Genomic DNA, 25496 nt, shown 5'->3' on the forward strand with positions numbered 1-25496 from the left:
TGCTCGCTCTCTCTCTCTCTCCCTCTGCTCGCTCTCTCTCTCTCTCCCTCTGCTCTCTCTCTCTCTGCCTCTCTCCCTCTCTCTCTCTCTCCTCTGCTGCTCTCTCTCTCTCTCCCTCTGCTCGCTCTCTCTCTCTCTCCTCTGCTCGCTCTCTCTCTCTCTCCCTCTGCTCGCTCTCTCTCTCTCCCTCTGCTGCTCTCTCTCTCTCTCCCTCTGCTCGCTCTCTCTCTCTCCCTCTGCTCGCTCTCTCTCTCTCCCTCTGCTCGCTCTCTCTCTCTCCTCTGCTCGCTCTCTCTCTCTCTCTCCTCTGCTCTGCTCTCTCTCTCTCCTCTGCTCGCTCTCTCTCTCTCTCTGCCGCTCTGCTCTCTCTCTCTCTCCCTCTGCTCTCTCTCTCTCTCTGCTCCTCTCTCTCTCTCTCCTCTCTCGCTCTCTCTCTCCCTCTGCTCGCTCTCTCTCTCCCTCTGCTCTCTCTCTCTCTCTCCTCTGCTCTCTCTCTCTCTCTCTCTCCCTCTGCTCGCTCTCTCTCTCTCTCTCTCCTCTGCTCGCTCTCTCTCTCTCTCCCTCTGCTCGCTCTCTCTCTCTCTCTCTCTCTCTCTCTCTCTCTCCCTCTGCTCGCTCTCTCTCTCTCCTCTCTCTGCTCGCTCTCTCTCTCTCCCTCTGCTCGCTCTCTCTCTCTCCTCCCTCTGCTCGCTCTCTCTCTCTCTCCCTCTGCTCGCTCTCTCTCTCTCCCTCTGCTCGCTCTCTCTCTCTCCCTCTGCTCGCTCTTTCTCTCTCCCTCTGCTCGCTCTCTCTCTCTCCCTCTGCTCGCTCTCTCTCTCTCCCTCTGCTCGCTCTCTCTCTCTCCCTCTGCTCGCTCTCTCTCTCTCCCTCTGCTCGCTCTCTCTCTCTCTCCCTCTGCTCGCTCTCTCTCTCTCTCTGCTCTGCTCTCTCTCTCTCCCTCTGCTCGCTCTCTCTCTCCCTCTGCTCGCTCTCTCTCTCTCCCTCTGCTCGCTCTCTCTCTCTCTCCCTCTGCTCGCTCTCTCTCTCTCTCTCCCTCTGCTCTCTCTCTCTCTCTCTCCCTCTGCTCGCTCTCTCTCTCTCTCTCCCTCTGCTCGCTCTCTCTCTCTCTCCCTCTGCTCGCTCTCTCTCTCTCTCCCTCTGCTCGCTCTCTCTCCCTCTGCTCGCTCTCTCTCTCTCTCTCTCCCTCTGCTCGCTCTCTCTCTCTCTCCCCTCCCTCGCTCTCTCTCTCTCTCTCCCTCTGCTCTGCTCGCTCTCTCTCCCCTCTGCTCGCTCTCTCTCTCTCCCTCTGCTCGCTCTCTCTCTCTCCCTCTGCTCGCTCTTTCTCTCTCCCTCTGCTCGCTCTTTCTCTCTCCCTCTGCTCGCTCTCTCTCTCTCTCCTCTGCTCGCTCTGCTCTCTCTCCCTCTGCTCCCTCTGCTCTCCCTCTGCTCGCTCTCTCTCTCTCCCTCTGCTCGCTCTCTCTCTCTCCCTCTGCTCGCTCTCTCTCTCTCCCTCTGCTCGCTCTCTCTCTCTCCCTCTGCTCGCTCTCTCTCTCTCTCTCCCTCTGGTCTCTCTCTCTCTCCCTCTGGTCTCTCTCTCTCTCCCTCTGGTCTCTCTCTCTCTCCCTCTGCTCGCTCTCTCTCTCTCCCTCTGCTCGCTCTCTCTCTCTCTCTCCCTCTGCTCGCTCTCTCTCTCTCCCTCTGCTCGCTCTCTCTCTCTCCCTCTGCTCGCTCTCTCTCTCTCCCTCTGCTCGCTCTCTCTCTCTCCCTCTCTCTCTCTCTCTCTCTCCCTCTGGTCTCTCTCTCTCTCCCTCTGGTCTCTCTCTCTCTCTCCCTCTGCTCGCTCTCTCTGGTCTCTCTCTCGCTCTCTCTCTCTGTCTCCCTCTGCTCGCTCTCTCTCTCTCTGTCTCCCTCTGCTCGCTCTCTCTCTCTCTGTCTCCCTCTGCTCGCTCTCTCTCTCTCTGTCTCCCTCTGCTCGCTCTCTCTCTCTCTGTCTCCCTCTGCTCGCTCTCTCTCTCTCTCCTCTGCTCGCTCTCTCTCTCCTCTGCTCGCTCTCTCTCTCTCTCTCTCCCTCTGCTCTCTCTCTCTCTCTCTCCTCTGCTCGCTCTCTCTCTCCCCCTCTGCTCGCTCTCTCTCTCTCCCTCTGCTCGCTCTCTCTCTCTCTCCCTCTGCTCGCTCTCTCTCTCTCTCTCCCTCTGCTCGCTCTCTCTCTCTCCCTCTGCTCGCTCTCTCTCTCTCCCTCTGCTCGCTCTCTCTCTCTCCCTCTGCTCGCTCTCTCTCTCTCCCTCTGCTCTCTCTCTCTCTCTCCCTCTGCTCGCTCTCTCTCTCTCCCTCTGCTCGCTCTCTCTCTCTCCCTCCCTCTGCTCGCTCTCTCTCTCTCTCCCCTCTGCTCGCTCTCTCTCTCTCCCTCTGCTCTGCTCTCTCTCTCTCCCTCTGCTCGCTCTCTCTCTCTCTCTCCCCTCTGCTCGCTCGCTCTCTCTCTCTCTCCCCTCTGCTCGCTCTCTCTCTCTCTCCCTCTGCTCGCTCTCTCTCTCTCCCTCTGCTCGCTCTCTCTCTCTCTCTCCCTCTGCTGCTCGCTCTCTCTCTCTCCCTCTGCTCGCTCTCTCTCTCTCCCTCTGCTCGCTCGCTCTCTCTCTCCCTCTGCTCGCTCTCTCTCTCTCCCTCTGCTCGCTCTCTCTCTCTCTCTCTGCTGCTCGCTCTCTCTCTCTCCCTCTGCTCGCTCTCTCTCTGGTCTCTCTGCTCTCTCTCTCTCTCTCTCCTCTCTCTCTCTCTCTCTCTCCCTCTGCTCGCTCTCTCTCTCTCTCCCTCTGCTCGCTCTCTCTCTCTCTCTCCCTCTGCTCGCTCTCTCTCTCTCTCCCTCTGCTCTCTCTCTCTCTCTCTCCCTCTGCTCGCTCTCTCTCTCTCTCTCTCCCTCTGCTCGCTCTCTCCCTCTCTCTCTCCCTCCCTCTGCTCGCTCTCTCTCTCTCTCTCTCCCTCCCTCTGCTCGCTCTCTCTCTCTCCCTCTGCTCGCTCTCTCTCTCTCCCTCTGCTCGCTCTCTCTCTCTCCCTCTGCTCGCTCTCTCTCTCTCCCTCTGCTCGCTCTCTCTCTCTCCCTCTGCTCGCTCTTTCTCTCTCCCTCTGCTCGCTCTTTCTCTCTCCCTCTGCTCGCTCTTTCTCTCTCCCTCTGCTCGCTCTCTCTCTCTCCCTCTGCTCGCTCTCTCTCTCTCTCTGCTCGCTCTCTCTCTCTCCCTCTGCTCGCTCTCTCTCTCCCTCTGCTCGCTCTCTCTCTCCCCTCTGCTCGCTCTCTCTCTCTCCCTCTGCTCGCTCTCTCTCTCTCCCTCTGCTCGCTCTCTCTCTCTCCCTCTGGTCTCCCTCTGCTGGTCTCTGCTCTCTCTCCCTCTGCTCTCTCTCTCTGGTCTCTCTCTCTCTCCTCTGGTCTCTCCCTCTGCTCCCTCTGGTCTCTCTCTCTCTCCCTCTGCTCGCTCTCTCTCTCTGTCTCCCTCTGCTCGCTCTCTCTCTCCCTCTGCTCCCTCTCTCTCTCTGTCTCCCTCTGCTCGCTCTGTCTCTCTCTCTCTCCCTCTGCTCGCTCTGTCTCTCTCTCTCCCTCTGCTCGCTCTCTCTCTCTCTCTCCCTCTGCTCGCTCTGTCTCTCTCTCTCCCTCTGCTCGCTCTCTCTCTCTCCCTCTGCTCTCGCTCTCTCTCTCTCTCTCTCTCTCTCTGCTCGCTCTCTCTCTCTCCCTCTGCTCGCTCTCTCTCTCTCCCTCTGCTCGCTCTCTCTCTCTCCCTCTGCTCGCTCTCTCTCTCTCCCTCTGCTCGCTCTCTCTCTCTCCCTCTGCTCGCTCTCTCTCTCTCCCTCTGCTCGCTCTCTCTCTCTCCCTCTGCTCGCTCCCTCTGGTCTCCCTCTGGTCTCTCTCTCTCTCTCCCTCTGCTCGCTCTCTCTGGTCTCTCTCTCGCTCTCTCTCTCTCCCTCTGCTCGCTCTCTCTCTCTCTCTCCCTCTGCTCGCTCTCTCTCTCTCTCTCCCTCTCTGCTCGCTCTCTCTCTCTCCCTCTGCTCGCTCTCTCTCTCTCTCTCCCTCTGCTCGCTCTCTCTCTCTCTCTCCCTCTGCTCGCTCTCTCTCTCTCTCTCCCTCTGCTCGCTCTCTCTCTCTCTCTCCCTCTGCTCGCTCTCTCTCTCTCTCTCCCTCTGCTCGCTCTCCCTCTGCTCTCTCTCCCTCTGCTCGCTCTCCCTCTGCTCTCTCTCCCTCTGCTTTCTCTCCCTCTGCTTTCTCTCCCTCTGCTTTCTCTCCCTCTGCTCTCTCTCCCTCTGCTTTCTCTCCCTCTGCTCTCTCTCCCTCTGCTTTCTCTCCCTCTGCTCTCTCTCCTCTCCCTCTGCTTTCTCTCCTCTCCCTCTGCTTTCTCTCCTCTCCCTCTGCTTTCTCTCCTCTCCCTCTGCTTTCTCTCCTCTCCCTCTGCTTTCTCTCCTCTGCTTTCTCTCCCTCTGCTCTCTCTCCTCTGCTCTCTCTCGCTCTGCTCTCTCTCGCTCTGCTCTCTCTCGCTCTGCTCTCTCTCCGTCTGCTCTCTCTCTCCGTCTGCTCTCTCTCTCCGTCTGCTCTCTCTCTCCGTCTGCTCTCTCTCTCCGTCTGCTCTCTCTCTCCGTCTGCTCTCTCTCTCCGTCTGCTCTCTCTCTCCGTCTGCTCTCTCTCTTTCTTTGCTCTCTCTCTTTCTTTGCTCTCTCTCTTTCTTTGCTCTCTCTCTTTCTTTGCTCTCTCTCTTTCTTTGCTCTCTCTCTCTCTCTCTTTCTTTGCTCTCTCTCTCTCTCTCTCTCTCTCTCCTTCTGCTCTCTCTCTCTGTCTGCTCTCTCTCTCTCTGTCTGCTCTCTCTCTCTCTCTGCTCTCTCTCTCTCTCTCTGCTCTCTCTCTCTCTCTCTCTCTCTCTCTCTGCTCTCTCTCTCTCTCTGTGTTCTCTCTCCCACCCCATTCGCTCTCTTCACTGTGCACATGGCTGCTTGATTTTCTCTCACTACCTTTTCCTCCTCTTTCCTTTCCCCCTACCTCTCTCCCCCACTCATTCTCTCCCCCTGCTCCCTCTTGTTGTTCTCCCCCCTCCTTGTTCTCTCCCGAGTGTGGAGGCAAGACAGTGATTGATCCAGGGGGAGGGCTGTCTCTGGTGCGTTTATGAACATGAGGCTGCCGTTCCTCATAGATTTTTAAATTAGTGGCAGCTTTGCCCCAAAGATGTGTTATTGACTGATGAAATAGAAGCTGAGCTCTAAACACTCACTCTTTCCCCAGAGTTTTCCCCAGTCTGGTAATTGAAAAAGTGTGAAGAGAGTGTGTGTGTGTGCACGTTTGTGCTCGCTGTATTCCTGTTTGCCTGTGCTGGAGAAAAATGAACGCTACTTGTTGGACTCGGGACTCAATTGAAGTATTAAGTACATCTTCATACCTTTTTATGTGATTAAAAATGGTTTGCTTAAAAAGATTGTGAAAGCATATCCTCACAGTGTGTTCTATGAGGGCCATATTAAAGTGCACCAGACATGAGAAACAGGGCCATTGCACATCCCATTGTGTTGACAGCGCCCAGTCTAACAGTCCTTCTTAGCCTGTCTGTTGTCACACTGCTCACCTTGGTTGTCATTGCTCTCATCTTGGTACTGACCTCTTGTGGTAAGGGATCACAATTGCAATGTTCAAGCCTGCTTTTCCCAGTGGTGTTTTACACCTCCGTTGGTTTAGGATACGTCTTTCCTTAAAAAAAAAAGACTGGACAGATCTCAAGAAATGTATCACATTGTACAATGAGCAATAATGTTGAAAATCCATAGAACAACGAGATGCCTTTTACTTTTTTGACTAGTTCCAGAAATGATGTATAACTTGGCTACGTGACTGTCAACGTGATGTTCTATCAGATTGTATCAAAGGTATCTCCTGCTCAAGTAAATCTACAAGTAAACCAGAGTAAACGACTAAAGAAAACTCACCCTCTCCTCCCTCTCCCTCAGGCTTGGACATGGCCATCTTCTGTCTGCTGTGCGGGAAGCGTTTCCAGACACAGCCGGCGCTGCAGCAGCACATGGAGGTCCACGCCGGCGTGCGCAGCTACATCTGCAGCGAGTGCAATCGCACCTTCCCCAGCCACACCGCGCTCAAACGCCACCTGCGCTCGCACACAGGTCAGTGGCAGTGGCAGAATACCGTTTAGTAGCAGCCATGTCAAGTCCCCATCTCCCCTAGAGCACTAGGACACACACCTATAGGCCACTCATGTTCCCCTGCAATAAACAGTCAACTCCAACTCCTTCTCTGACTACCCTACTAACACATGACACCGTCACAACATTGCGGAACGATTGTGAGGTTGGTCAAGACGTTACCTTGTGCAATAATCACGTTTCCATCCAACCTTGTTATGCGAGTAAAGTCATGTCGTGTGAAAAGGAAAAGGACAGCTGTTACGGAAACAGGAAGTGTCGGTACAATTTCACAAATGTCAACAGAAAATTTGTTTGTTCGTTATGGTGGGGAGCTTTTTGTGTCAAATGAATTCTGCAGCAATTGTGGTGGAAATGCTTTTATGTGAAAATATTGATCAAATATGAATGGAACCATATTACTTTAGGTTTTTCTATTTGGTCAATTAAAAAGTTATAGGACAAAGTGCTTTTTATGTGCATTACGTCATCATGCACTGCTTTTTGTCCGCAACAAGTCTGTTTGATGGAAACAAAACTCTGGTGTGAAAATTGAATTTTTTAAAAACAGATGTTTTAATATTTGCATGAAAATCTGTCAAATTGGATGGAAACCTAGCTGTTGTTGTGATGTTGGGGAAGGTAATAATTAGACTTTTACGATGTGACCAGATCGTTTGGCTATGTTGTGGCAACCAATTATGTCTAGTAGGGCACCAAGCCATAGACTTGCTAACAACTTACAGGGAAAAGGTTGACAGTACAATCCCCTCAGGTCAACAGCTGTAAAGGGATCCATATTTCTTATGAAGGTGTGATGAGCTGTCCCGTTAACAGACATGGGTGACAGTATATTTGACAAGTGGCGATGGCTCAGTAGCCCAACAGAAAGAAGAACCGAATGCAGTACTATCAGTCTAGAGATGCAGGTTGGCATTTATTGGGATGACTCATGTACTGGAGGCCGCTCTGTAGGGCAGTCACTAGCTGGCACTGCCACAGGCATAAAATATTGTTTTAAACCTAACCCTTACCTTAACCCTAACTTTAACCACCCTGCTAACTTTATACCTAACCTTATATTAAGAAATCAAATCTAAATTTGGTTTAATTAATTTTTACAATATAGGCATTTTTGAGTTTGCTGTGGCCGATCTAGTGGAAATCGCTCAGGCCTGGCGCCAGGACAGGACTCATCCCAATAAACATCAACCTGTGTAGAGCCTGCAGGGCAACAGCACGTGTCTCACGGCATCATGTTCATGGCTCTGGCTGCTGAACATTGTTTCCTATTTAGGCCTATCTAACCCACTTCAAGTCTTCTTCCTAGAAGGAATCATGTTATCCCTGCTCAAAAAGACAGTTAGTGTTTCTACTTCCTAGTAGGCTAGTATACTATTGGCAAGGCTGAGTGAACAAACAGGGTGATCTGGTCATTTGGTGAATGAATATATGCCGTGATCAAACAGAGCTGCTATTTACCTCAAGGCTGGTTTGTTGGTGAGGAAAGGCCATGTTAATGCTATATGTTGTGATAGATCAAGGCTGGTTTGTTGGTGAGGAAAGGCCATGTTAATGCTATATGTTGTGATAGATCAAGGCTGGTTTGTTGGTGAGGAAAGGCCATGTTAATGCTATATGTTGTGATAGAACAAGGCTGGTTTGTTGGTGAGGAAAGGCCATGTTAATGCTATATGTTGTGATAGAACAAGGCTGGTTTGTTGGTGAGGAAAGGCCATGCTAATACTATATGTTGTGATAGATCAAGGCTGGTTTGTTGGTGAGGAAAGGCCATGTTAATGCTATATGTTGTGATAGATCAAGGCTGGTTTGTTGGTGAGGAAAGGCCATGCTAATACTATATGTTGTGATAGATCAAGGCTGGTTTGTTGGTGAGGAAAGGCCATGTTAATGCTATATGTTGTGATAGATCAAGGCTGGTTTGTTGGTGAGGAAAGGCCATGTTAATGCTATATGTTGTGATAGATCAAGGCTGGTTTGTTGGTGAGGAAAGGCCATGCTAATACTATATGTTGTGATAGATCAAGGCTGGTTTGTTGGTGAGGAAAGGCCATGCTAATACTATATGTTGTGATAGATCAAGGCTGGTTTGTTGGTGAGGAAAGGCCATGTTAATGCTATATGTTGTGATAGATCAAGGCTGGTTTGTTGGTGAGGAAAGGCCATGTTAATGCTATATGTTGTGATAGATCAAGGCTGGTTTGTTGGTGAGGAAAGGCCATGTTAATGCTATATGTTGTGATAGATCAAGGCTGGTTTGTTGGTGAGGAAAGGCCATGTTAATGCTATATGTTGTGATAGAACAAGGCTGGTTTGTTGGTGAGGAAAGGCCATGTTAATGCTATATGTTGTGATAGAACAAGGCTGGTTTGTTGGTGAGGAAAGGCCATGCTAATACTATATGTTGTGATAGATCAAGGCTGGTTTGTTGGTGAGGAAAGGCCATGTTAATGCTATATGTTGTGATAGATCAAGGCTGGTTTGTTGGTGAGGAAAGGCCATGTGAATGCTATATGTTGTGATAGATCAAGGCTGGAGAGCGAAATGGCCTGATGGATGAGGTGATTCGGGGAGAAGCCCCTTTACCTTGACAGAATATGAGAACATGGAAATGAATCCCATTTCGCTTGCAAAGGATGAACGGTCTCTCTCGCATCCCTTTTTTCTCTCTGCGACCTTAAATAACAGTCTCACTGTCAGAGCTGATCTAGCTCAGTCTCGCAGATAAATAATTGAAATGAATGCGGCGAGATGAGCGCAGCCGGCCTATTTACAAGCCGAGGCGCTGCATTTTAGCGCGAGTGACAAGACGGGGCGGTCCTGTATACTGTACCCGTGTGTCTGCTACTCTGCTTTCACTGCAAACATCGAGAGAGGACACGCGGACGGTCCCCACGCACGACTTGCTGAAATGTCATCCCAATCCCCATCTCGGCAGCAGCAGCCAGACACGGGCAGTGAGGCAGCAGCGTCTCGCTGCTTTGAACCTGATCCTCCGTAGGCGTGTATTAAATTACAATGAGCCAGTCGCAAGCACCCGTTTAATATTATGTGGGGGCCTTTGTCAAGGGATTAAAAAGTCGGCAAGACGCATAGTCATGGCGCCAGAAATAAGTCCTAATTTCCAGAAAAAGGAAATAACTGGCAATTCTTAAATATATTTGCCCTTTGATGATATAATAATCTTGTTCATGTTTCTGTGTGTACTACGCAGTAGTAGGTTACTTGTTGTAAGAGCGCAATAGTCAAGCAGTCCATCTGTTGGTTGCCCTTTTCCAACAAGACCATGGTCATCTCCGTCATGTCTTCTGCCATCTACCTCACAGCTGCAAGCACAACAGCTAGAGCGAGTACAATATACACAGTATTAGCATGCTTGATACAGAGGTTGTTTCGGGAAAACGGATTGCTTTAGAAAGCAGCTTCGCTGATGTCACCTACTGTTTTGACATTGATTCAGTATTGAGGACAGAGAGAGGCAACCGATTTAATGATGCTTATTACAGTGAGTGTATCAATCTCCCAATGATTTATTTCCTGAAGAATGGTAGACTAACCCCACAGTCTCTCTCTCCCTCCCTATTTCCCTCTCACTTCTTCCTTTTTGTCTCTCTTCACCTGTCCCTCCCCATTTTCATTCTCTTTGATCGGCTGTCTAACCCTCTCCCTCCATCTCGCTGTCCCTGAAACACACAGACACACTGTTGTACAATGGGGGCTCATAATGATGGCAGTCATGGCAGCCTCCTCTGTCCTTCCTCACTCCCTCCATCCTCCCTCCCCTCCGTGCTTGCAGACGCGTGCTGCGGCCCAGGCCCTCGTTAATATTCCGTTGTTGCGCAGCGGCCGCTTGTTTTTAAACTAGGGGCCCATTTGCAGCAGGGTGTTTTGTGTTTGCAGCTGTTTGATAGTGCCAGGCTAGAGAGGGAGAAGGAGAGGGAGAGATGGCCCTGGCAGTGACAGAGCCCCCTGATTTACAGCCGCTTATCGCATAATGAACCTGCCCTCGCCAGGGCCTGGGGAGAGGGGGGCTAGGCAGCAGGTGTCGAGGCAGCAGGTACACTGTCCGCGCCAGCACCCCCAGGGGGCATGGAAACGCAGGTGGCAGTGCCCGGCGTACCCAAGGGTCCACTCCCATACCATGGTTCTGCCTCGGTGTGCTGGGTCCTCATCTGTGCCCCCTCGCTGTCATTAGACCCCAGGCATTGTGTCTTCGATCCCAACAGGCATTGAAAGAGAGAGAGAGAGAGAGAGAGAGAGAGAGAGAGAGAGAGAGAGAGAGAGAGAGAGAGAGAGAGAGAGAGAGAGAGAGAGAGAGAGAGAGAGAGAGAGAGAGAGAGAGAGAGAGAGAGAGAGAGAGAGAGAGAGAGAGAGAGAGAGAGAGAGAGAGAGAGAGAGAGAGAGAGAGAGAGAGAGAGAGAGAGAGAGAGAGAGAGAGAGAGAGAGAGAGAGAGAGAGAGAGAGAGAGAGAGAGAGAGAGAGAGAGAGAGAGAGAGAGAGAGAGAGAGAGAGAGAGAGAGAGAGAGAGAGAGAGAGAGAGAGAGAGAGAGAGAGAGAGAGAGAGAGAGAGAGAGAGAGAGAGAGAGAGAGAGAGAGAGAGAGAGAGAGAGAGAGAGAGAGAGAGAGAGAGAGAGAGAGAGAGAGAGAGAGAGAGAGAGAGAGAGAGAGAGAGAGAGAGAGAGAGAGAGAGAGAGAGAGAGAGAGAGAGAGAGAGAGAGAGAGAGAGAGAGAGAGAGAGAGAGAGAGAGAGAGAGAGAGAGAGAGAGAGAGAGAGAGAGAGAGAGAGAGAGAGAGAGAGAGAGAGAGAGAGAGAGAGAGAGAGAGAGAGAGAGAGACTTCTGATTTACGATGCTGCATCTCCAGTGCCTGGGAGCTAATGGATTGCACAACACAATGTGATTATGGCATATTTTTTTTCTTCATGTCAAACATGGACTTTTTTCATAGGGAAGCAATGAAGTCCGCTCCCCTGCTAATAAGAATGACATTTTGAAGTGTTAGATGTATATGTAGTGTATGACTTTATATATGTAGTGTATGACTTATAACACATTGCCTATGTGCATTTGAAGGTACATAACCTTCCGTAGTCTATGCACTGAGCATTAGCATGTTCTTCTCCGGATTGGTCTAGTTGGAGCTCAGCCTGCTTCTAATTAAAGGCAGGTGAATCTCAGCTCCATTATTATTCCTGTAGCGTCGCACGGGCCCCGCCGCGCTCTGTGATGGATTGTGATCTCTGCAGCAACTGAAACGCTAGAAAGAGCACAATGTCTTACAGCGGGAGCCACTGATAACTTCATGCAGACAAATAAAGACTGTCACTTTTATTGATTTTGACCCTCCCCCTTCTCTCTTCATCCCTCCACTCTTGATTCTCCCTCTTTCTCTCTTTATCTCTCACTTTTTCGCTGTCTTTTTTGTCACTGCCCTCCCTTTCAAAATTATCCCCTCAACCCGAAAGCCAAACTCTCCAGGCGTCCACCCCCCCACCATTTAAGGCTGCGTCTCCAATGAAAATACGTGCTGGAGGAAATTGACATTGTCTCTTAACGGGGGTGATGGGTGCCAGAGCATGACAGTACATAACGAGAAATGCAATTTATTCCTAGGCACGGTGCCGCTCGGACAGCCAGATAATGAAACGCGTAGGTCATTGGCGATGACTTAAACCTTCAGCGGCTGAGTGAAATGCATTAAATATCAAGAACATTACACGCCTGGCAGCGTGGCGCATCTGTAGTGGGGAGCGAATGATGTATGGGAGGCTGCTAGTCAGACACAGGAAAGCAATTAGTAGCCGAGCGATGGAGAGAGCCCCCGCATATCATAATATCCCTGATTATTGACATCTGAATACCAATTACACGAGTGGCACCAGGGCGGCAAGGGTACAGTATTCTAATTTGACCTACACAAAGAGAGAACTTGAGAGTGGACTGGGAAAAAAAGAGGGGTGCTATCTCGTTAGTGTTAATAAGAATGTTTGAGTTCTGCCGCTGATAGCTCAGTGTGATTGTGAAGCTATGCTAGCCTTTGTCACGTGATTCATCTTCGCATTGAATAGAAAACCAATTGTACTTTTATTTCTGTATGGCCATTGGCATATTTGTCAATTATTTTTTTTGCTTTTACATGTTATGTCTATTTGCAGCCATAACACAAAGATACGAGTGGACTCCAATGAGTTTTTTCCCCTTCCCTTATCCCCCGTGTTCAGCAGGTGACCATCCATATGAGTGCGAGTTCTGCGGGAGCTGCTTCCGTGACGAGAGCACTCTGAAGGGCCACAAGCGCATCCACACCGGGGAAAAGCCCTACGAATGTAACGGCTGTGGGAAGAAGTTCAGCCTCAAGCACCAGCTGGAGACCCACTACCGTGTGCACACAGGTACTGTATGCATTGTTAGGTTCACAATGGACAGGAAAGTCCACTCCATTACACTGGAAATATGCCAATAGAATGTCAGCTTCCTAACACGGATAAAAATGTCAGCTCTGTTGCAGTGGGAAAATGTCAGCTATGATACACAGGAGAGCTTTCAACGAATAGAGTTAGTGTACTATACTAATAGTTTCTACCAGTAGTTCCCACTGGACACTAAGTCAAGACACTAGAGATCTGCCTCGGCTCCATAACGGATTGAGTTCAGTGCTGTAACACAGAAGGAGGGGAAGTGTATGTAAAATTGGCAATCTAATGTATGTGTTCGATAGTGTTATACTGGGCATTAAGAAGGGCTGGGATCAGTGTGTGTAGTAGAATGCGTACAGTAGATTGCTACAAGGCATACTATAAGCAGACTGCTTTTATGAATGTTTCCAAGGGCCAGTAAACAGAACCTTGGTGAGGATCCTCTAAATTGACACCAGGCCTTTACAGCTCCATAAAGGTGTCAACCAGGTGTCAGTCAGTCTCAGGGACTTGTCACTCTTGTGTTGGCTGAATTTACATCCCCAAACATTAGGATTAGGGACATGTGCTGTTACTCTGGATTACTCGGGTTGCCTCGATGGGGGCACACACACACACACACACACACACACACACACACACACACACACACACACACACACACACACACACACACACACACACACACACACACACCACCTAGCCTCCGAGGGCTGCTGTTGAGCCAAGGCTTTACCCGCTCCAACCCCCCACCAAAACTCACCCCCCGTCTTCCATTCAATAAGCCAGCTGTTAAGCCGCGCTATCAAGGCGGCCTGTCAAATAATTGGCTTTTTCTCTCCCACCCCCCTTTCCCCTTTTGTGGGGGCCAGGGGCCTTATTTTGCGGTGAGCCGGAGCGCACTGGAGATAACAAGAGCTAGTGACAAGCTCACAGTCAAAGGCCACCGCGCACAAAAGGGAGCCGCTTGATGAATCATCGACATTGGCAACCTCCCACCCTCCTTCCCCCTTCCCGAGTCCCACCTGTCAATTGCAGATCAATACCAAGCCTCATTTGCAATTCATTATTGCCCGGTTATCTGAGGCGACCCTGTTTACAGTGTGGTTATTATCAACACTGCTGACGTGTGAGGCCTCTGCAGGCAGCACGCCCCGTAATGACAGTCTTCTTGGCGTGGCTATTTGCATAGGCGGGTAAACACAACCTTGACCCCCTTTTCCTACGGGTGTCAGGTCCAATGCGTCGAAAAAAGACAACTATAAGAGTAGATGCAGCGACACACATCAGAGCGATATCCATCGGCAGCCAGCGGCAAGAAGCCTCTCTCTCTGTAACGTGGCACGAGCGTTGGCATCGTTCACGGCCCGATCACATGCGACACCTCATTTCAAATGCCGTTGGTAAAGGTCGGCATTTACATGTCTAATTTGCGCCTGTCGGATTGAGCGCTGGGGATTATTCCTCACCATCACTCTAGTCATTTGCACGTTTAGGAGTTCTGGTCCTGAATATCACATGCACAGGAATGTAGAGGTTTTGGAACCGCCGAGAATCAAATGTAATCCAATTGAAGTTGTGATTTGGTGTTTAAAAATGGCATAGGTCCTTTTGTAATTGAAGTGTTAGCCATTTAGATGTGACAAAATGTACATCTGTATAATTGAATGCAGGGGTTTGGTTTGTAAAGCACATTATAGGGGCAGTTGAGAGATTGATTTTAAAGCCATTTCTGCACAGCACCACTATATGAAATACCATTATCTACGATGACATACACTTTTCAATTTGGTCGTGGGGATTTTATAGACATCATAGCCATTGCTAATTGAGACCACTAGATATTTTTATCTTCCTGCTAGCAAAAGTGTAGGAAGCTCTAAAAGAAAGTTGATACTTCAAGTCTGCCTTGTAAATGTATACTAAACAGTATACCCTCCTTTGCCCTCAAAACAGCCTCAATTCGTTGGGGCATGGATTCTACAAGGTGTTGAAAACGTTCCACAGGGATATTGGCCCATGTTGACTCCAATGCTTCCCACAGCTGTGTCAAGTTGGCTGGATGTCGTTTGGGTGGTGGACCATTCTTAATACCCACCCGGAAACTGTTGTGCGTGAAAAACCCAGCAGCGTTGCAGTTCTTGGCAGACTCAAACTGGTGCGCCTGGCACCTACAGTACTACCAGACCCCGTTAAAAAGCTTGTACATTTTTTGTCTTGCCCATTCACCCTCTGAATTGCACACATACACGATCCATGTCTCAAAAATTCTATTTTAATGTGTCCTCCCCCTCATCTACACTGATTGAGGTGGATTTAACAAGTGACATCAATAAGGGATCATAGCTTTCACCTGGATTCACCTGGTCAGTCTGTCATAGATAAAGCGGGTGTTCTTAATGTTTTGTACACTCCGTGTACAACGTCATATAGAGTTCCCTTCCTCAGCCTGACGTTGTTCTTGTTGTTGTTGTTGTTGTTGTCGTCACCCTCCCCAGGTGAGAAGCCGTTTGAGTGCAAGCTGTGCCACCAGCGATCTAGGGACTACTCGGCCATGATCAAACACCTGCGCACCCACAACGGAGCGTCGCCCTACCAATGCACCATCTGCCTTGAGTACTGCCCCAGCCTCTCGGCCATGCAGAAGCACATGAAGGGCCACAAGCCCGAAGACGTCCCCCCAGACTGGAGGATAGAGAAGACCTACCTGTACCTCTGCTATGTCTGAGGCCTCCAGACGACAGCCCGGGGGAAGGAAGGAAGGAAGACAGGCAGAGGAGGAGGATGGGGCTGAGGAAGGAAGGGGAGGGGAGGACGAGGACGAGGAGAAGGAGGAGGAGGACGAGGCCTGTGGCAAAGAAGTCAAGCGAGATAATCCATGAGATGGAAGCACAGGCGGTTTTTGAATGCGAAGAGAGCGAATGAGCAGAGGGCAAAGGTGGACACAGTGAGGAAAAGGGCTGTGCTAGGCGCAGGAAAACTGAGGTTCTGACCGAGAGGACATTTCCCCTTGAAATTCATGTCGTTCAGTACATCTATCTATGTTTGGTTCGGAGTTGTCAAATTGCCTAACGCAGAACCCGTCGGTGCGTCGATGGAGTTGTCCTTAAGTCTACCCACAGACTTGAGAGATGTCACCCAAGCCACACTTGTAACTGAACTGATTCTCAAAGGCTATCTGAACCCACACCTCCCCATCATTTTGACCACTGGCTCTCCCTAAATGTAGTTTTGACACCCTCGCCTTTTCTGGAATGGAATTGTATCCTACTGTAACTTGGGTGGGTCATTGCTCTCGTTCCATGACACAGTACTACAGATCCCCTCCTGATTTGATTGGATTAAACTGGACACCAAGTCATGTTCTGCTTGAGGAACATGTTGCAGTTGGCCCCTACCCAAGCAATTGTTTACCAGAGTGCTCCAAAATGGAGTCTTCGGACCTGGTGGAGAGCACACAGAGCACTTAGAACCCTATAGTGGAGTAGTGCCATTCAGATAGCCCCCGAGAATCAGAGCCTAAGGGCCAGACCATGTGGCACATTTCAGCCAGCCCTATGGAAAAATAGCACCATTTATTGTACTGCATTAGCCGAAGCTAAGTTGAATTTGATTGGGGCACAACACCTTTGTACCCTTGTACAGCAAGGGAGATGAACAGAGGATGATATTCCCATATCGGTCAGGTTTCACCGGAGCCTCTTGAGAGTCAAACCGTGACTGTCACTTTTTTCATCTCGGTATCTTTGGCTCCGCATCATAGTTTATCATAGCTTCATTGCACAGGTAAAGACACATTACGACGACAGTCTCTGTTTGATGTTTATATCAGATCTATTTTTGAGGGTTTTGCTCGCTGCGAAGCCGCTGTTCTTTTATCTCTTAAACCATAAATCTCTAGACAGCATGAACTGGAGATGTTCATTTTTTGCCCGCTATAGATACTGGACTGATATTAATATACGTTTAACCAGATTATCATCAATTACACTAAGATTTAGTACATGGACTGACTCATAACATTTAACTATTTTCTCACATTAATAATCTCATAATCTCTATATGCCATTGTGATGGAGACCAAAATGACAAAGGCTGCTGTGGATTGCTCCAAGGGGTGGTCGTAATGCCTTCATAATGCAATTATAAGGACATATGGCACCTGTTATAACAGGACATATATACTGTTATGTCGCGTGAAACCATAAATGTGACACCAGGTGGAAAATTGTGTTTCATGCGTAATTGTAACAGTGCTATATCAGTTGTCATAAGTGTCAAATATGTTGTCATAAGTTGTCATAACCTGTTACGACAAGCATTTTATCTGTTCATATGGCAGCACAATGAAGACATTATGAGCACCACTGTCAGTTCAGTGTTACCATGGTAATCACATATCTGAATGATTAGCGGGAGAGGGGGGGTGGGTGGCTTCACTGATTGGAAGAGACATGGCCTGCCCAGCCCAGGGGGCGACCAGTAAGAAGACAGAATAAATCAACTCTATATATGGTTTTGTTCCTTCGCTTTGTCTCTGTTTCCTATTATGTCTTGATTTAGCTCAGCACATTGTACTTGAATTACCTCGTTTGTTTTGTGACCTCATGTGCTTGTGTTTTTATTTCTTGTATTTTTTTATTTTGTGTGTGTGTGTGTGTCCGAAAGCTGCGTTGTTGCGCGAGGGAGATGTGACAAAGCAATGTGTACGCGAAAATTAAGTGCCACGGTGAAAAGAGATTTTTATTGTTGTGTATTTTTTGTGCATTATTGTTACCAAACTTGGTATTTTTTTATGAACCTTGCTTGTTGAAAACCTGGTGGGGTCGGTCATTGTTTAAAAGCTACCTCTAAGTTGTTTTGTTTTAATTTTTGCAAAAGCACATTTGTTTTCTGTGTGTTCTGCATTATTGCATCATTGCAACTTCATCTCATTTGTCTTTTCACATCTGTATGTGACATTTCTATAAAGGGTAAGAGATGGTAGATATTGTTTAGAAAAAAATGAAAATTAAACAAGTGTTTATTCTTCTCTTACAGTCTGCGTTTGTCCTCCCCTTACAGTAACCTTAAGAGCAGTGACGAGATTTTAAGGCCTTAAGTATGGGGTAAGAGGGATGAACGCAGTAGAAGAAGAAATAGTACTTATAAGAGTTTAAAAAAGCATTAAACTTGAAAATATGTGAATAGAATCGTAGTTTTGTAATGTGAAAAAAAGGTCATGTACACAGCGATGTAGTGTGCCCTGGACAATTGGGACTGCAAGTGGTAATCAAAGAAGAAAGGAAGGTTAGGAAAAAAAGATCCTCTTGGTCGACAATTTCTCTCAAAGGAATGTATTCCTGAACAAGAGCCAACAGAGGCAGTTTGATATATAAAAATGGTGATATTTTTGTATTCGGTGTCAGTCCCTTTCCATTTGTCGAGAGTTTCAGCAGGGCAAATATTTGTATTTCTTTTTTTTTTTTACCTAGTTTTTTTCCTCTGGTTTTGAATCTTTTGCCTTGCTCCTCTTTGGTTTTGAATCTTTTGTATTGTATCCTATTTGTATGTATGTATGTAATGTTGTATGTATGTATGTATGTATGTATGTATGTGTGTGTGTGTGTGTGTGTGTGTGTGTGGTGTGTGTGTGTGTGTGTGAACATGTTGTATGTAGTAAGTGTTGCTTTCTGGATGTCAATGCATTGTAGGTGAAGGACTAAATCTGCCAAAAAAAATAAGAGATCATTCAAAATGGATGGCTGGGAGGCTGCCGTCGATTAATTAGTACACGTCATTCACAATTTTATTGCCAACATTTAGTTTTTGTACTTGAAGTGACAAAAAAGGATGACATGGTCATAGTGGCCCATGGTTGTCTTGCCACTGATTCTCCAACACTGTGAGCTGAGGGGTTTCCCTCGTCCAATTTTCACCATAATAATAACTTCAGTCACCATTCAGTGTGGCAGGCCAGAGAGCCCGAAACGATCACATCACACTTCAATGACTAGAGGTATTCAATCACATGCTCTTATTGTTGTCTGAATGTTTTATACTTTTGTGTGTGTGTGTGTGTGTGTGTGTGTGTGTGTGTGTGTGTGTGTGTGTGTGTGTGTGTGTGTGTGTGTGTGTGTGTGTGTGTGTGTGTGTGTGTGTGTGTGTGTGTGTGTGTGTGTGTGTGTGTGTGCATAAATGAAAGTGCGTGTGCGTGTATTAATGAAAAATGCACTAATCAGATACAAAATAAAAAACAATGCTCTATGCTACTTTTCTCTCGACATGTTGAAAGAAAATCCATTGGTATTGATATAGTTCTTCCCTCAATGTTACTCTGTTTCTGTAATATCTTTGTGCCTAAAATGGAAATTGTTCAACAAAAATGTCCATCTATATCTGCTTAGTTTCTGTACTTTCAGAAGATAATAAATGGTGTCTCCAGCACTCTAGGGATGTCATGACGATTTGAGATGACCTGATTTTCTGATTAAGAATCAAAAAAGGAGCTGTCATCTAGGACTGCTTTAGCCTAAAATTGGTAGTGGGCAAAACTACCTTCTGATGTTTTAGTTTTTTGTTCTTCGTCTGTAATTGACACCCAAAAGCAATGTAATTAGTTTACGCACAAAAAGCAAGGAAGAACATTTTCAATTTAAAGATGATAGAACAGTCCCGGGCCATGGAAATAGTATCCATTTTTGTTTTCAATTTGTTCTGAAGGACATTTGCCTGTTCATTTTGGAAATCAAAGTCAAAGTATGTTTTTCATTGATAATATTTTGTTGTCAGCAACAGGTTTGCTGAGCAGTTAATGTCCTTCCAACCACTTTGGCAGCTTGTCAAAACCATAGTGTTTCCCCAGCTTAACATTAGGACTTTTATGTTATTAAGTACTTGTTTTGAAATTGCATTTAAAAAATATTTTTTAAAAGCTGTACGAAATCATGGCATCCCTGGAGTAGGCACTCTGTGTTTCAGTGTGGTGTTCTAGAACGAGTAGCCATTTTATGCAGTGTTGCCATGCATGTGCCATTTGAGGTCTAAACTAAACTGTTTGAGTAACAAAGCACCAAGACATTGTCTTTTTTATATTGGCACTGAGGACCAATTGCCCTGTCGGACCAAGCATTACAAAGCTTTTTATGTAACAAAGCTTTCTCTTTCTCTGGCTTGTCTGTGATTTTGTTTCTTTCTTCCTTGTTGTGACAGCACAAGTGCCAGTGTTGCTCTGTATTCAGAAAATAGTGTTTTTATGATTTGAATTGTTATAGTTTTCGTCTACCTCAGCACCTAATCTTAGCCTAATCTTAGAAGGTGCCCAATTATTATTTTATTTTTCTCTTTTTTTGTTGTCATTTGTATAAAAATGATTTTGTTTGCATTAGAGCTTTGCAAAGGTCCTTTGTCTTTTCCAGCGACGTGCTGTGTCTGTGATCCTGCTTCCCATGTGCGAGTTGTGCCACGGATCCCAGCATCTGTCTGTTGATTTAGTGGTTTTTCTTTCAGTTTAGGATCAGACACATCTCTTTGTAACATTTCAGTGTTTCTCTGATGGAGTGTAAAAAAAATAAAAAAAATAAAAGAGATTAAATGCTGCAGGTTTTCTTCTCCATGTTGTCACTAAGTACATTTTGTGCCTTCGATAGTGAAAGATAATATTTTTTACATCCTACTAACAGTAGATTGTTTTGTAGTGAACATTTTTTGTATTTTTATTTATGAGTCTCATATGAAAAATAACAATGTTCAGTTGTATACCTTCAATCTGCAGTTAGAAAATAAATAAAACATCGACTTGAGTTTGTCTGCCTGTTTTCTAATGTGGTGCTTCCCTTCTCGTTCTGGGTGACCCATTCCTGATATGCTATGTGGACTCTTCAGGTGCTTCCCTTCTCGTTCTGGGTGACCCATTCCTGATATGCTATGTGGACTCTTCAGGTGCTTCCCTTCTCGTTCTGGGTGACCCATTCCTGATATGCTATGTGGACTCTTCAGGTGCCTACCATACGTTGTTGATGCTAAGAATAATGACAGGTTTACAGAATACACAGCATCTTGGAGAGCCATACTGCAGGTATGTTTTGTTATACAGAACTGTGAGTGTCTGTCTGGCTTGTCTACATGTGTGCTCTTTTGTGCGTTTATGAGAGTATGTGAGTGCATCTGTCTGTGTGTTGCTTTGGAGTGTACGTCATCCCTTTCACTGTTTTCCATTCCAGAGAGTTTCAAGAGCGTCTGCCGCCGGGCTTTCAAAAGCATCTCTGTAAACAGGGGTAACAACCATGAAGTCTCTTGGAAGACTGATGCTGCGGCTGAAAAATGAAGATGCATAGACCTTCCCCCGTGAGATTCTGCCCAGCTTCACCTCCTCTCACATCTGAAGGCAGCAGCTTTTCTAATTCAACACTTCTCTCCTCTTCTACCATCCCACTTTTTTCTGCACATCCAACAAATATTGGTCTTGATCCTCACCCCTCTTGTCAATAGTGGTGTTCTTTCACCCCTTTTGTCAATTTCTTTAAGAGCACCAGAGGAACTGGAATTACGGCGATTTGAATAAGTGAGTTGGTCTACGGAGGTAGTTCCATATTACACTGGTGATGGGGAAGACACATATTGTACTCACTGCCCAGGTCTTATATGCCTTTAGTCACTTAAGTCCCCTAATGCCAGAAAAGCCTTGCGAAGCAGAAGGTATTAAATCAAGTCCAATAAATTGAGTAATATGCTGCAGCTGCCACTTCTTTGACTAGTGTCCCTATATTCCCTGTGGCTGCTTTGAAATGGCTCCCCACCACCGGAGCTCTGCTGGATGTGGTGTGAGTGGGCTGTTAAGTGCAGCACTGACTAGATGATCCACTACAGGAGGCTGATGCGAAGCCATGTTACACTGCATCTGAAGAGGTCATTTGTGTTGGTCACAGCAGCATCCCCTGCTGTTGAGCTGTAGCGAAAAGCCTCTTGAGTAAGAACATGGCCAGTGTTGTGTCTGGAATACATCTACCAGTTAGCAGACAGTAGTGCCATGGGTGGATGTGTTCCGCATGTTGAATGACCAGATAGGTCTTTTCTAACCGAGACAGTAGTCTGTTGAAATAGAACCGAACGTGTCGGTGCTTGACTCACCAACCATGTCTGTCCTATATTCCTCTCCCATTATGAGGTCATAAATGCTATCATTAGATATGCAGGGCGCAAGCCATTATTGCTGCAGCCCTGATCGTTGCTAGAGGGGAAACGAGGCGAGACACAAATGGTTCTGCTTTTCTGTGCTTGTAGGAAGAGATACAAACATTAACCAAACTGAGCTGCCTCTTTCTGCTGGGCTTTAGTTGTCCTTATGACGCAGCTCACTTTTTATCCATCTTCCTCTCTCTCGAATATATATTATTCTTCTTTATGTATATGCCGTTTATCGGACGGTTTTATCAAAAGCGTCTAACAGTCATGCGCGTATACATTTTACGTATGGGTGGCCCCGGGAATCAAACCAACAATCCTGGCATTTGCAAGCGCCATGCTTTACCAACTGAGCCATACAGGATCATCTCGCTCTATTTTCCTCTTTCTATCGTTCTTTCATCCCCAACTGTCTCACTCTGTTTATTTGGAACCATGTTGCTTCGAAAGGTCTGTCCAGTTGTCCCACCCAAACAACATTACACCTCAGAGCAGCACCACAACAGACTGATGAGCAACTTGTCTAGACACTCCAAACACCACAGAATAGACTTAGACATCCTTATCCACTACCATCACATTCACTTCAACATTATTATTTCAAAGTGCTGTGCTCATTAGACAGGTATTATAATATATAGTATTACAGTATTATAGCAACCTGCATAATAGGGGTCACCATTGTTTCTCCTCCCAGAGATGTGAGCGCTTCTTTCAACTTCCTTATAGCTGACCTAACCAGGTTAATAAAGCCAGGAGAACTCGCAGTCTGTTTTGGCGCAAACAAGAGACCAGAGGTTCTCCTTCGACTCCCCATTATAGCTGGCAGCCCTCTCCCTTCCCAGCATGCTTTGAGGAATATGGGCAGCATATGCAGGCCCTGACCTTTCCCTTCAGAAGGATCAGCTAATGAGGTACCTCTCTTTTGCTATCCACTCCCTCCTCCAACGACCTCTGCATATCAAACCCAATGTGGCGAGTTGGCCTATCTTGGTTGTTTTAAGAGTATTTGGCAATTTAGGGAAAGAAGGAAAGAGTGGGAAACGATCAGCTGTTGCTGATTATGTTCCTTCATGAACAGGACACCGTGAGTTTGGTTTGATCCCAGGTCACATGGGCCCAATCAACCAACACCCCCACTCTGCTCTGTATTAGAAACAGAGCAGAGTGGGGATGTTGGTTCATTGGGCCCATGTGACCCTGAGAGGGCGTGGGGCTTTGTGTGTGTGTGGGGCCAGGGGGTCCCATCTTTATGTGCTCTTTGACACCAGTATGATCGAATGGATAGAGAAGGGTTCAGACAGTAGGTCTGTTGAATGGAGGGCAAACAGTCTTGTCCAAATCACTGGGATTGTTTTCTCAGCTAAGCCTGGCCTGTAGGCGTTAACCTTCCCCTACCACAGGCATTGATCCAGCCTCGGAGAGGAGAGAGCCAAACAATATGACCGCCGCTGTAAATTTACTGTAATACAGCAAGCGACCTGAGCAACATGGAACTGAACTGTTCTGTGTTGTTCATGTTGTTGTTGTTGTGGTAAATCTAGTTTTGCATGGTTTTTGTAGTCACTGAACTGGTTGGTGAATGTGTTGGATGAGGATTAAGAAGTTACGTTCAATGGCCACAATATGAAGTTATAATGCATGACAAAAAAATTGGGAGGCTTCAATTTTTATAATTTGTAGTTTGTCATCTCAGGATTTTCTATTTGTAGTTTATTTAAAGAAGATGTTCTTCTTTATGGAGATGATAACAGAACGAAAGGTCTATGGCTTCATTGCAATTTGGAGTTGTCTTATGAACTAACTTACCTTTTGCATTGTTTTAGTAACACTGGTGTGAAAATGACTTGTCCCTCTATGTGTTCCTGCAAGTCCTTAGGGGTAGTGTAAGTCGCTCTGGATAAGAGCGTCTGCTAAATGACTTAAATGTAAATGTAAATGTAGTGCTGGTTAATGCTGGTAATAGGTCCCTCTGTGTTCCTGCAAGTCCTTAGGGGTAGTACTGGTTAATGCTGGTAATAGGTCCCTCTATGTGTTCCTGCAAGTCCGTAGGGGTAGTACTGGTTAATGCTGGTAATAGGTCCCTCTATGTGTTCCTGCAAATCCTTAGGGGTAGTACTGGTTAATGCTGGTAATAGGTCCCTCTATGTGTTCCTGCAAGTCCTTAGGGGTAGTACTGGTTAATGCTGGTAATAGGTCCCTCTATGTGTTCCTGCAAGTCCTTAGGGGTAGTACTGGTTAATGCTGGTAATAGGTCCCTCTATGTGTTCCTGCAAGTCCTTACGGGTAGTACTGGTTAATGCTGGTAATAGGTCCCTCTATGTGTTCCTGCAAGTCCTTAGGGGTAGTACTGGTTAATGCTGGTAATAGGTCCCTCTATGTGTTCCTGCAAGTCCTTAGGGGTAGTACTGGTTAATGCTGGTAATAGGTCCCTCTAGTGTTGATTTGGTGTACTATCATATATTTGTATAGATGGTAGGCTAAAGTCAGATGTAGGGATAAAACATTTGGTTAACTTTCTAAAAAAAAATGTAAAAGGTTTGAAGGATAACCCAGTTGGAAGATTCCCGGAATCAGGAGGGAATAATCAGGAAATCCGGAATTCTTCAAACAGGATTTGTGTAAAATTGATAGTTACCAGAATTGTGCAGGCCCAGTCCACCCTATTTGGTTTTAACTGAATTATTTCCCCCAAAATAGACAAGCTATTAAACGTTTGGGATCATGCTTATTTATGGAAATACTCATAAGATTTTCTGTGTTGTTTTTTATTACCATTTCGGAATGTTTACTGTCATTTGTTTTCGAATTGCAGAATAAGAACAGTGATGGCAGGAGTCATTAAAACACAATTTATACATATCAGACATTTCAGAGATGTTCTTATCCAAGCTTCACACTGAAACTTCTTTATAGCTAAAAATCAACCCCCAGGGGAAATAAAACGGTCAACTGTATCCCTAAACCATTTTATGAGTACATCTTTAACTGTCTATTGAGTGACAAGCACATAGTCTTTTTCCTCTGTCTGTATCAGCCAGCCAGGCAGAGTACTGAACTAAAAGGCCCAGACCCAGTGCCCGCTACAGCCTGGATCCTCATTGATTGTATTGGGATCGATGCTCCCATTAACTGTGGAACAGTTTTAGGCTTTAATTATGTAGGGTGTCAATGGCATTTATCCTATCAGGGCACACCCGCCGAGTGTATTTTCCAGTAAGGCCAAAATCTTTACGATTAGTACATTAGTGTCAGTCTGCGGGCTAGGGCCATCCCTGGGAGGAATTAATAATACCCATACCACAGCTGGACTAGAGCATGGGGGGAAGGGGGGGGGTAGTACTGGGCAGAGAACTACCGTGCCACCCTGTGGTTAGTGTGGTGTATTGTAGTCACTTCTATGGCGCCTTAAATCCTAACCGACAATGTCCATATAAAGTGGACAATTACTTTATTTTCACCTCCCACTTAAATGTGGACATTGGCCGTATTAATGAAATTCAGACCTTCAACGGAAAAGCTTAAAACAAACAAACTGTGTCCAGGATTCAATTCAAAACCACGCTATAGCCCACTTGACATTTAAAGGCAATTTCCAATTGAGCCGACATCTGCAGCGTTTTCCTTGAATGCGTTCTCCGCAAGGGGGAACGTGGTAACATTGCCTTTAAAAACTGCTTGGCCTACAAGGGCGATTGGATTGAATCCCGTCTGTCACCATTGTATCCCGATTATAATGATGACACAGACAGGATTCAATCCAATCGTG

The 25496-nt window shown here is 46.8% G+C and overlaps 1 protein-coding gene across 3 annotated transcripts in view; it reads left to right on the forward strand.

Moving 5' to 3' along the window:
* The window catches only part of LOC123999724 (zinc finger and BTB domain-containing protein 16-A-like), a 147527-nt gene extending 129439 nt beyond the window's left edge, over positions 1–18088 (forward strand). For 2 of the 3 annotated variants that reach the window (XM_046305747.1, XM_046305748.1), the window contains exons 5-7: positions 5941–6111; positions 12371–12541; positions 15064–18088. In XM_046305747.1, coding sequence (XP_046161703.1) covers positions 5941–6111; positions 12371–12541; positions 15064–15293 — 572 coding nt within the window. In that variant the 3' untranslated portion in view covers positions 15294–18088. The remainder of the gene's footprint in view (positions 1–5940; positions 6112–12370; positions 12542–15063) is intronic. The other variant, XM_046305749.1, reaches the window with a different exon arrangement.
* Positions 18089–25496: the final 7408 nt, after the last annotated feature.

This window comes from Oncorhynchus gorbuscha, linkage group LG16 (assembly GCF_021184085.1).
Source record: "Oncorhynchus gorbuscha isolate QuinsamMale2020 ecotype Even-year linkage group LG16, OgorEven_v1.0, whole genome shotgun sequence".
NCBI lineage: Eukaryota > Metazoa > Chordata > Actinopteri > Salmoniformes > Salmonidae > Oncorhynchus > Oncorhynchus gorbuscha.